The sequence below is a fragment of the Canis lupus genome, chromosome 8, assembly GCF_048164855.1.
Source record: "Canis lupus baileyi chromosome 8, mCanLup2.hap1, whole genome shotgun sequence".
Classification (NCBI taxonomy): domain Eukaryota; kingdom Metazoa; phylum Chordata; class Mammalia; order Carnivora; family Canidae; genus Canis; species Canis lupus.
In genome coordinates this window covers 33,210,890-33,223,924 of record NC_132845.1, presented here as the reverse complement: position 1 = coordinate 33,223,924, position 13,035 = coordinate 33,210,890, and the positions used below count along the sequence as shown (strand labels likewise).

Sequence of the window (13,035 nt, the reverse complement as noted above, 5' to 3'; positions counted from 1 at the left end):
CCTCCCCCAACCAAAGTCTGGACAATATGCCTGAAGGGCTATAGTATTTTCAGGAGATTGCTTTTTATACCTTTCAAGTGATATTCTCCTGATTGAGAACAAACAAGATTACTCCTTGGGCAACAAGAGGAGGTAATTCAAAGTGATCCACTGCAAGCATTTATTATTTTCTCATGTTTAAAAATCTTGCATGTGTGCATTCAGTTAAATGCTTCCCCTAATCTTTATGCAAAATTGGAGCTCCAAGTAGATGAGCCATGCTTATCTTACTCAGCATACTCCACCATCGATTAAGTTCAAAAAAATATACATACAGATATATTTATTATATATAAGATATACTATAAGACATTATATATAAGATACATGCACACATATATAGGTCGAACTCATCAGGTTCTACAGTTTTTTGCTCCTCTTCCACCCTGCCAGATATAAGGTCATTCTACCATTAACCAGGCCACGAGGCTGTCATCTAAACCCTGTGCTTGAATCTGCCCCACCCAGCCTTTTTGTCTTTTTCAGACACTGTGTAGCATTAGGCACTTGGCTACCACATATTATTCTCCAAGTGGCCCTTTGATATGCAGCAAAATAATGTTTCGTCTTTAAATTCTGAGTGCTGGCTTTGCTTCTCTGCTCCCCCACCATCTGAGTACACACTACTTTGTATTCATCTGGCTTAGGACTCTTCTTCACTTCCAATGGAGGCAGGAAACACGTGTTATTTTACTTTGATCCTCACTACCACCTCTTGGTTTTGCATGTGCTATATATGTTCTGTCCACTTCCCCCTGCATTCAGTAGCCTGGATTATTGGTGAAGCATCGGCCCATCAGAGACTGAGGCACTTGTACACATAGAGAACGCTATCTGAACATTTAGTGACATGATGTGGTTTTAAGTTTTATTAGCCCCACAATAATCTTTCCCAGCTCCCTCCCAAGCACCCCACCCCCATATACTGTGTATGCTATGTCAATGAGCTTCAACCCAAATGCGGTAGTCCCCTGCCAATCAGATCGCTAGTCCCCTGGAGGTGCCACAGAGTCCTAATGGGATGTAATGGGAAATAAGGTTGAGTGTAACCAGATTTAAAAACCAAGTAGAGTTTTAGAGTACTCAAATAGAGTACTTTAGACTTGATGCAACAGATAATAAGGAGCTCTTATAGGCTCCTCAATAAGGAAATACTTGGTACAGGGATATATCAAAAAGATTGATCTCCATGAAACTTAATTCATTGCAAACACGAATTAAACTTTTCTAAGAAATAAGTCCAAATAATGAACTAAATAACAATGAAGCGTTAATAATGAAGGAACTGAATATTTTGCTAAAAAATTCCATTCTGGGATAATTAAGGGATAAATCAGTTCAAATGAAAGATGTCACTGTTATTAAAACTTCATTTATTGAATTATGTTTCATGTGAACAGTGTATTTTAAGATCATTTGATTATCATATAAGTCAATGTCATTTCCAGTTTTTAGAAAATTGATATTAATGCCTTGTCACTGAAAATGTAACTGAGTTTATCAAATTAATTTCTCAAAGGCCACCTGATAGCCACCAGATGGCAACCTGCACTGACGTCAAATTCGAAATTTAAGTTATAGATGGCCCTATGACTATGCATTACCACTCACTCGTTCCACTGGGTTCCTTTAAAATCATAAAACACAAAGGCTTTCTACTGTTTCCCTAAATTCCATTTGAACGAAATGAAATATGTTCTATCCAAAATGCTTGCAATAATTAAAGTTATTTTTTTCTTAATAGGAGTCTATCTAGAAATAGCACAATATGGAATGATCGTTAATAGCCCTGTTATGGTACTTGAATAAATGCCCATCAAGAGCACGGGTACACAGTAGTAAATTTCCTAAAGAAAATCCATTTTCATTTCAAATTCTGACATTTTATTTAGAAAAATTGCACCCTTTCTTTTAATTATTTCAGTAAACATAATGAGGGTATTGCTAACTACACCTCAGAGTACTTTATTTTCTCCATTTTTTTTTTTTTTTTGTAATATGAGTCTACTTGTAATTAAAGGCACACTGCATTAATGATGCCAAGGGTCTCCAAGGGAAACACTTAATGTCCACCTCATAATATTATGCCAAAATTACATGCACAGAAGACTTTTTAATAATCTTTGTTTCCTAATTTAGTTTTGATTGGCTCTGAAATCCACAGCAGCTCTCAAGGGTTCACATTTCCACAGTCATCAGCACTTCTGCACCATCAATTGTACAAACGCACATGACTTCTTCCGTCTGCAGGCTTCTTTTCAAAGCTTCTGTTTAACTTATCCAGAAAATTAGCTGCAGGCTGGAGATAATTGCAGATAATTTTGCCATTTTTAAGCCACTGGGGTGTTGCGTGGAGATATGACAGCTAAGTTTGTCTAAACACAAGAACAAGTCATAGCTTTGTGTTGTCACTTCAGCTTTACACACAGGTTCAGATCATCCTATTTGCTCTTTATGCAAATTGAAACAAATTGTAGTCACTAGATGATCTGTGTTTTCTGACAAAGCTGTGCTACGTGAAGCTTTTATATGGCTGGAAGAAGGACATGATCTATACTAAAATATTAACCCAGCCTTAAAAACAATGTTTAATCTTCTTGTACCCTTCAGATTCTTCCTCCTTAACAGAGATACTTCTTGAGCCATCAATAACTTACAAGGAATATATTTAATTAAAAAGAAAATGTATGGTCTCAATATACACAACTCATATATGTATATGTATGTGTTCTGTTTCCTCTATTCTATGTTCATGAATAAAAACGTCAGCGTGCTCCCATAAAACTAACATTCATACATGCTGGTAGGATTAATATACAACAATTTAAAATCACTATACATTAAAGAATTATTAAATAGGCCATCCAGGTTAGTAAGCAGAGATCTACTGGCAAATGGAATCATGGAGCCCTTTTTCCTAAAACTTCACAATAAACTATATCCTGGATGGCCACTGCCATGAAATGATGGAGCAAGCGCAAAAGGCAGCAAAGGGAACTCCTAATGCATTGCCAGTGAACTTCAACTTTATATAAAATAAATCAGCTATGGGAATTTCAGGGTATTTCTCTCACCAAATGTCCCCTTAGTGCTCAGAATTGTTATACTCGCAGCTAATAAGGGTGTACTCACTAACCGAGTAGGTGATTTCTGAAACCATTTTGCAGCAAACATTTACATATAAGGGTTAAGTGGTGATTGTGCTTGTGTGGCAGCTGCCCTGATGTAATGGGCCATAACGACCCTGCGGAAGCAGGTATGGGTGCTGGTGTCAAGGAGGAAAGAACGAGAAAGTCATAACACAAATGACTTGATGGATTCCCATTAGACCTTGGACTCAGGAGCACCTAAACAGGTCTGATAGGACAGCACCCTACACAGCTGTACAGCCGTGTGTCAAGAACCCTTCCACTAAAGAGTTTTATGGAAATCCCAAAACTACAGAGAAGACATGTTGCTGTACGAGGCCATTATCATTGACTTGGCAGAGAATATGCACACAAATGGTCCCAAAGTATGTGTTTAAAGGATACATTATTAAATCTGTTATGCCAATCATATGCATATTAAGGACTCCAAACTGAGCATCAGTAGGGAACATCCCACAAATCTGACTCTGTCCCTTGGAAAACCATTCGGCCCAGTGACGAGCTTAAATGCAACCAAGGCTTCCAAATATCTACATCATACTAAGATGTAGCCTTTTAAAAGACTGTCCCGTGGATTTGGGGGTAAATATATAAAGTGTACGCATCACTGCACTTGAGAAAGCTGAGGGATAACACTAATTCTTTTTTCCTCTTTTGGTTTCTAACATCACATAGGTAGTGAACTGGGAGGGAACTGACTTGTTTAAAGGCTTGAGACCATGTCCCCATGAAAGGCGGTCATGAGAAGTTTTGTAAAGTGCCCTTTCCCACTCATGAGCAGAAAGAGAGGCACGCTGAAGACAGCAAGGAAGCCCTTCCATAGGATGACAGGATCAGGGCTCAGTTAGCATTCTCTTGCCAGGGGCTGAGGTCAGGAAAGCTGTACACACCATCCAGGGCTGATGCGAATGGAAACGGCACTCTGAAGGAGACCTGCTATTTTACTTAGATCTGTAAATTATGAAACAATTCCAGAAGAGGCATATTGCTACCAGTGTCATGCAAACCAACAGACAGAGCTAGAGTGTTCTCCATAATATGAAGAGTTGGCCCAGAACTCGTTCTCTGTTGCAAGGGGTGGAAGACTACACGACCTATCACCTGCACCGCAAGTGCACCCCAGATTTGCAATGAGATCTTAAATTTGACCTTTTTTTTAAAAAAAGACTTTTATTTATTTATTTATTCACGAGAGACACAGAGAGAGGGACAGAGACACAGGCAGAGGGAGAAGCAGGCTTCATGCGGGGAGCCCAACATGGGACTTGATCTCGGGATCCCAGGATCCCAGGATCACACCTTGAGCCAAAGGCAGACGCTCAACCACTGAGCCTCTCAAGCGCCCCTTAAATTTGACCTTTTATGAGAGATTATCAAACACCTGGTATATAGCCAACAAATGTCCCTGCTCTTTTACAGACTTATTATAGTTTTGCTAACGTGTTTGAATAAAGCTCTTCTGGAAGTCTCTGGTTTCTAAAAGGTAGCTTGCTTTTTTTTTTTTTTGGCAAAGCACATACCTGTTCCCCAGAAAGACGGGTCCTCTCTTTGAAATATTTAGTCTTTCAGGGCACTTTAGTCATAGTGACACCTAATAGCCAAGCTCTTTTTCTGACTCTCCACAAAATCAGGTTTAGACTATAATTCAAACCAGTCCCCAAAGGCACTTCTGAAAAATGGCAAGCCGTTAGGTTTTAGGTAAAAACACTCTTTATTGCTCAAAATTGTTTCCTGTTACAAAACCTTTTCCACAATGCTAGGTCTAAGATGATCTTATGCTAATTTAACTCACTGGGGACTGTGAACAGATGCTACTTTGATTAATAGTTTCACTATCCTGAAAATGCCAGGCCAGGTTCAAGATAATAAAGTCAGGTAAGAATACTATTAAAATCTGCCATGTGATTATATCTGTTATGGGAAGAAAAACGAGATCACAATTCCAGGATCAAATAAAGACCACCTACGATAAAAAAAAAAAAAAAAAAAAAAAAAAACAATGACATAAACCAAATGAACACACTGTCTGAATTTTTTAGCACATTGATTTACATCATGTTAATCACCGAACTCTTTAGTAATACCTTATAGGTAAACTTTCAGCCACGTCCTTGGTGAAAATTCAACGCATCACCCCAATGTTATCTTTTCACACAGGACTTAACTTTCCACCCAGGAAAAGACTTATGGATACCACAAGTAAAAACAACAAATTCTGTAATTCTGCTTATCAAAAGGACGGCATCTGAATTTGTATGCCCAGGCCATTACTCTCCAGCAAATATGTTTTCAATATTCCAAAGGTCATATTTAAAATACTCATAGAAAACCATGACCCTTGAAAATAAGGGCCTGCATAAGTTGACAAACGAGCCTATTCTTGAGGCATTAGCTCCTCTCTCCTTTGCTTCTCTTCTCACTGATCTCCTAACCAAGGACTTCCACGTTACAGCAGTTTCCAGATGAGGAAAACCATGAACTCTAATCTAGCCTTAAACAATGAAATTCGGGGATGGCCTCACACAGGTATGTGAGGAAACCTTTGTGTTGTTAAAGTGGTTTACCAATGGATTTTCATCCTTTACCATAATGCATATGACCTAATCCTATTCCCAGTCTCCAACGTGAAATTAACCTTCAGCTGAACTTTGTCTTTTATAATCTATACACAATACACCTGTCTCGGTGGAAGCTTTGGTTTGCAGGAAGGCAGAAGGTACATTCCAGTGCATCGATCACACTGCGACTTGTAATTCCAGGGCCTGCAAGCAAGCCTCCATTGAGAAGGAAGCTAGCCTGTTGGCACAAATCTGCCACCCACAGATTCAGCACATGAGTCTTTACACTCCCAGCATTTGTACACATAGATGACATGCCCCCACGTAATATGAAATACTCTATTCAAAAGGGTTGCCTCACCATTGCACAGAATGTCTCAGGAGGGTCTCCACAGGTAATGTCCGGAGGATCCAGTTTTACTTTCAGATATTTGGTCATGTCCGTGGATTCCGGCTGACAGGCCATGTAATCCCAAACTTTCCCTTCTTCTGTATAAATCTGAGTCTTACACACATCATAATGTCCCCATACCAAAGGGTAGGGCTGCATCACTGAGGACACTGTAACCCAAAGGGCGTGAATTGACAGGAATCTTGACAAATACATCTCTAAATTCTTGGCAGTCTTCGTGGAAATAAAGCAGGGTGTGGTTATCGGTGATCTCTATTTTACATATACATATAGGTCTATATGTAGGCAGGTCTGTATTTTTTTTTTTTTTAAAAAGAGGATGAAACCTCAACGTAGATCCCAAATCTAAAACTGAAGGGCTGATATTGTGCGTGTTCAGGTATATTGAGGACTTTGGTGGGAGCCTAACATACTTGTGCGTTAGGCGTTGACAACTTGCAGCTTCCTCGTGGTCCTAGAACATATCTATTAGACTGGGGTGTAGTTTGGTTTTGTAAAAGATGTCCAGTAGCAGAGAATGACTTTGCAAAGTGATGGCTCTCCTGTTGTACATCCAATAACCCTGGGTGATCCTTGGTGCTCACGGCTCACACGAGATGCTCAGACTCAGTAGGATTTCAGTATCTGAAGCAAAAGGATGAGTGTCTATAGCCAGGTGTCTGTTTCTCATCAATCATTCTTTCCTTCTGGCACCAACACCCTTTAAGAAACAATAAGAGTAAGAGTTATTGCCCCAGAATCAATGCATTACAAACCGTATGATATGTTGACATTTGGGAGGTTTGATGCAATATAAAGCAAATTGGTGTAATATGGATAACCTTTACTCCGCTGTTTTGCTAGAATGAGCAAACCACAGAAATCATTCACATTGGGGAGAATTTTGATATGAAGGATTTAACTCTTCCATAACAAAGACAGATGTGCATGTTCCAGGTGAGTTACAGGTTTTCACTTCAAAAATTGTATTTCCATCTTGACAAAACTGAGAGCAAGCAGCTAGATTTAAACATTTCTCATGGATTGCAGTGCTAGAAAATCTTCCAGGAGAACAATGGGGGAAATGAATGCTTTTATAACAATGACAAAAAAGTGACAACTACTTGTATGCCTTTTGTCTGTTGGCAAAGAGACCCTAAAAATCTCTAAATTCCTTGTACATTTCTTAGCTTTTGTTAGCTGGAGTGAAAACCGGCATTGTTCACACAAGGCTGTCCCTTTGGATTTGCTCATTATATTGGAAGAACTTAGCCTCTTTTGTTTAGTTGCATTTAGTGATAAAGATAACTTGGCTCTCTGAAAAAAATACTCAAAAATAAAACCAAAGGAGCAAATTTTCTTTTCACAAGAATCTTCTATTTTCTTACATCTTTTTATAGCCATTACATCTGCATTTGCACTTACTTTCTGTAACAGAAGAAGAGAATTTGTCCCAAAGGCGAATATTATACACTGCTTTAAAACTAAAAGCTCTGTAGTAAAACGCACAATTTAAAATGCACACATAAAAATAGCTGAGGGTGAGTTAACAGGCCATGAAGCAGAATAATATGGCACTAATTCTAAGAGAAAATAAAAATTACTGTTTAAAAGTACTTTGGGTTAACTGATAATGCAGCCTCCCTGACTACGCGTCCTAGTCACTGGTGAGTTGAAATGGCAACTTTTCTCTTTAGAGACTGCTGTCCAAGTCTAACCAAACATTAATATTTGGAATCCAAGGTGTAAAAAACAGGCATTTGTGTGATTAGTTGGTTCATACAGTCGGAGTCCCAGTAATTATTTTTTTAAACACCCGAAAAAGGACAAAAAAGCCTACAGTCTAGAAAATGCCATTATAGAGCCTTTAATTCACATAGGCGGTTTAAATAGGGAAGTTCGGTATCTTCAAACAATCTTAGAAAAGGAATTCAATATACTTAAATAATGCACCATCTTAAAATGAACTAAGCCACAGAGACTATGAAATGCCAACGGATGGCTGAATAGTGTTTCCATAGCAAAGTAATTTATAATAATTGCTTTATGGATGCAAGTGCAATTTTCATTATATTCAATTCATAAAATGTTATCATACAGCTGCAATTTGTGATATTTTCTATTAGGAAAAGTGTTGAATATTTAAGTTCCTACGAAGCAATAATTAGCAGTTTGTCTAAACATGTATAAACTGCAGATTTGAATCTGCCTCCTCCTAGTAACATATAGATGTGTTGGGCACATTTTGATTTCTGAAGCTAAAAACAAAGAAATCACAGAGAAGCATGTGTTGTGGCTACTACAGCCCTCTGCTTTTTCAGATTCAATGGCGATTTTAAGCCGATATTTTCAGAAACAGCCGACAATTTGACAATTAAAAATCTGAAAAGGTGTTAAAATAACACAAATGTACATTTTCTAGATGCAGTTTTCAACTGGTTACTACTTCATTATAACAAGAACACACACTTTCATGGGGTGTGGGGGAGCTGGGCATTACAGCAGAAGTGGTGTAAAATCTATGAGACTAGAAATTATTAACTTCAACTCTTAGGTTCAAATACACAGCAACTTATTTTTCAAAAATAATATAATCTGGAAGACCGGGAATGGACTGCTCTGTTTGAAGTGAGTGAAAATTATGAGTTAATTTTTAATACTGTTTTTACAACGTGACCTTAAGTGTGTATTCGAATACTCCCTGACATTAACCTTCACTTTTTTAAAAATAAACCTAACATTTATTTGTAACTCTGTCTTTATCCACCTTCTGCCTTATGGCAACGACAAAATAAAGGATGACCAGATAGACATATGTGAAAAATTTGGACACTAAGGAAATGTATGTGAACCTGTTACTTGACGCGACAGCAATCCCAATATAACGAATTCTCATTAAAGTATAGCAGAATTATAATGATGGTCATTACACAGAATTATGGACTACACCATTGATCGAATTTAGAGAACTGACAAGGAAAAATGCAGAGGAGTGCAGGATATTTGAATATTAGGCAGTTGCAGGACTGTGCGACAGACATTCTTGACAAGAAGCAGCCAATTATAGCTTAAATTTCTGGCACATAACCAGTTGTGATTAATAGTTTTCCATTACATTACAGACATATTATTAATGTATTAAAAATGTCAAGCTTTGGCAAGCACTAATATGGCATGGCTCGGTTAGTCTGCAGAATTTACATTTAATGAGCTCCCATTGACATAGAAAAAGATATTGACCACGGCATATTACAGATCAGGAGCAGTGGGTCACTAAGCTGTTCTTTAACATAATTGCTTAATTTCATCCTAATTTTTTTATTTGTAGCATGTATGCTACTATGTATTCTTCACTCCTTACTTTTTTCAGCGCCACATACAGTTCAAAGAAAATCCTCTTGTTTTAAAATTAATAAGAAATTAAATCTGTGAATTTCCATGGCACACAGTGGAAAGGAAGCCTCTGTCAAAACTCGGGAATTTGCTTTTAAAGTATCATTATGGAGTTTTCAAAGAAAATAAAACAATATGAAAGTAGAATAGTGTTTACCCCCTAACCTCTATTGCCTACTGGCACCGGTTCCCATCTGGCTATGCTTTCAACCAGGTTAAAATCATCAACAGCTTCTTAAAAGCTACGTCATCACAGCAAATAGCTAGGCAAACGGAAGGTGGGAAGGACAGTCAATGACATATTTGGGGATTTAATATACAAAACCAACCCCTTCTGGCCCATAACTGAACTAATTGCCAAGTAATGGGGGCTCTCAATTTGTCCCAGGTGTCCGTATCACCTAATGTGAGCAGCTTCAGAAGGGCTCTGGACAGTCACAGTTCTAGTTCTTTGCTTTGCCAGCCTTGGGAATTGATTGTTTTCAAATAATGCCATCATCTCTACCTATGCACTAAAGTGCTGAGAAGTCCTCTTTGATGAAAATACCCATTAATATGCTATGAGAACTCCACAGACTCTCCCTGGTATATAAATTTGCAGAGCTTATGTGAAAATATAAAATTATGTCCTCAGGTTGATAGATGCTATTGATCTGGACTAAAAGGGGCTGTAACATGGCTCTGCATCCACAGGACATCTTTTTCCAGGATTCTGAAGCTAATTCCCTTCCACCTGCGAATAACTTGGGGGAAAGTATTTCACAGGCCCTTTCTCTCATCAGAAAGGAAGCCTCCCAAAGTAGTACACAGGAGTAACAATGGTCAAAATTATAGACAATCATATTCTAAAAACAACTGCCAATTTAACTGAGAGGAAAATATTGACAGTAAATCCATTAACTCTAGCTCATTTGTTTTATTATATAATCTCACTAGGAGGTGGGAGTGGTAGTAGTAGGCTATTTATTCCATAAATACTCAGCTCTTCAGGAGCACCTGAAATAGACAGCTATTGACTCATTCCTCATAGACATTAAGAATTTTATAAATATGCATGTTTCTGAATGGGAAGGAACAAAAAGAACACTGACTATAATCATATTTCATTGAATGAAAAGTATAAAGAGATAAAGACATACCCAAATTCTATAACCCACCAAAAGTAGCAGATTCCAACACTGTCATAATGAGATTGACATAATTAAGATATACTGAATGCTTTTTGCATTTATTTATTATTGTGAGGAAAGCATTTTCTAGCCACCTTAACGGGAAACATTTGCTTCTACCCTTTTGTTAACTGTCTTCCGGAATATAAGGAATTTAACATGTGCTGCAACATCATTGGCATATTTTACTCGTGCTTGATTGGGTATTATGAGCAACTGCCTATCATGAGATTCTTAATAAAACCAAATAGCACACCTTAGCATTTGACAGACCTCGGTTTTCACTGAGAGAAGAATGATTAGAGGAATCAGATAGCATATACTTAGCAGGATGTTTGGGGATGGGATAATATATAAAATTAGTTCAGAATCAGTTAAGCCTGGAAGAAATCTGGCATTCATTACCATAGAACAACAAATCTCTCCTTCTTGTGTAGGAAAGTTCAGACAGCCAAGGTTCCAAACGCACATTTAAGAAAATATACACCCACCTGAAGTTTTGAAACAAAGCTCTGGATTGTGAAGATAAAATCTTAAAGTATGCTATATCTCTTACTGACCTACAACACACACACACACACACACACACACACACACACACACATTTTTTTCTTAATGTAATATTTGACTTTCTGAGTTGCATGAAATTTTATTTCTTTCCAAGCGACTTGATGCTCTGGTAACTCTAAAACTCTTCACATCTTAACAACTCTTAGAAAAGCATAACAACTAAATGTGTAATGGCTTAAGTTTTTTGACATATTACCTGGGGTTTTTGTTTTTTTGGAATATAATAATGGAGGCAGACAAGTAGTTGTGCCAATTGCAAATATACAAAAGGAAACTGCAAAATACATTAAGCTCGTCCTAAAAAAACTAACCCGATTCACTTTAACACACATGCCCCGTGAAAGCTGACAAAACAAAAATCTCAATAGAAGAAAAAGCTCTGTGTGCAAATAATATAAACTGTTTTCATACAAAATTTTAAGATGAACTCTCATGAATTTCACAGTAAGGAGTATAACCACATTAATAGCCATATATGGAATTCCGAATGCCTTCATATTGATCTTTAGTGGTGAAATATATGTCATCCAGAAGAGAAAAGGAAATATATCCCTTCCATATGTAAGCTGGAACAACATGAGGTGCAAAACACTTGATGCATTTTTTTTCTTTGCATCCTCATCCACGTGCAAATACCCAAATTTTGTCTTAATGAAAAACTGAAAGTTGCATATCTTCCAAAAGAATCTTGGACAGTCCCTGAGCTGCCTTTCCTTTGCAAAAGAGAAGGGGGGATGGGTGGGCAAGACTTTCAAAGAGACGCAAAATACCTAATGAAATCTGGGGCTGTTCATTCTCCACAGGTTAGAGAGGCTCTCAAGGGCTCCACAAATCAGGGGGAAACAAAACACCTTGCCCCTTCTCTGAAAAAGAGAATTTCCGGGAAACTTTTCTTCTAACAAGCTTAACCATTAAGTAAATTGGAATAAATGATTTTGTTGGAGGATCTTTCTGGTTAATTTCCCCCCGTTTCTGATAGATAGCTTTTAGTATGTTCAGTCATAAAACAGGGCCTTATTTCTAGAGCAAATCTACTGCCAGTCACGCCATATGTTTAGTGGAATTCTGAATCTTAGAATTTTCCATTCGGAAGAATGACAAACTGTTAGGATAAGGAGCGGAAGCTCTGCATTCGGAGAGGAGAAGCACGGAGAAGCTGTTGGGTAACCAAGGCCTCCGCCCTCTGCAAATCTATACCTGAGGCGACGGGGGAACGCGTCTTCCGACTTTTCCCAACCAAGTTGCTTTAGGATCCCCGCTGGGCATCTCCCCGCGAGGCGAGGCCCGCGGAGGACGACGCCGGAGCGGCGGGGGGCGCGGGGGGCGCGGGGGGCGCGGGGGGCGGGGGGCGGGGGGCGGTCCCGGTCCGTCGCTGCAAGAAACGGCAGAGGGCGCACTTTCTTTTCTTATCTAACTTTTCCCGGGTATGAATCACTTAATTGGTTATTTTGGGCCCACTAATATTCGGGATTGTTTGTATTATATATAGACAGGCTCGGACCCACAGAGGACCGGAACCCGACGTCCCAGCCGAGCCGGTCCCCCGGTCCGGGCAGCGCCCGGAGGCCCCGCGCAGCCCTCGCCGTCCTGCTCCCGCGCGGCGCGGGGCACCGGCCTGAGACCCAGGGGACCCCGCTCTGGGCGCCCGCCGGCTCCGCGGGGCCGCCGGGGGCACGGGCTCGGCGGGGTTTCTCCAGGGCCAAAGCCACCGGCAAGAGGGGCAAAGAGCCCCCTGCGCTGGGCGGGCGGGGGCGGGGGCGGGGGGC

General features: G+C 39.3%; 1 protein-coding gene across 1 annotated transcript in view; it reads right to left on the bottom strand.

Annotated features, from left to right (window-relative positions):
- NTNG1 (netrin G1) overlaps window positions 1-13,035 on the bottom strand; it is a 316,142-nt gene that overhangs the window by 300,255 nt on the left and 2,852 nt on the right. The window contains exon 2 of the mRNA XM_072837671.1: window positions 6,108-6,858. Within this exon, the coding sequence (XP_072693772.1) occupies window positions 6,108-6,353 (246 nt within the window). The 5' untranslated portion in view covers window positions 6,354-6,858. The remainder of the gene's footprint in view (window positions 1-6,107; window positions 6,859-13,035) is intronic.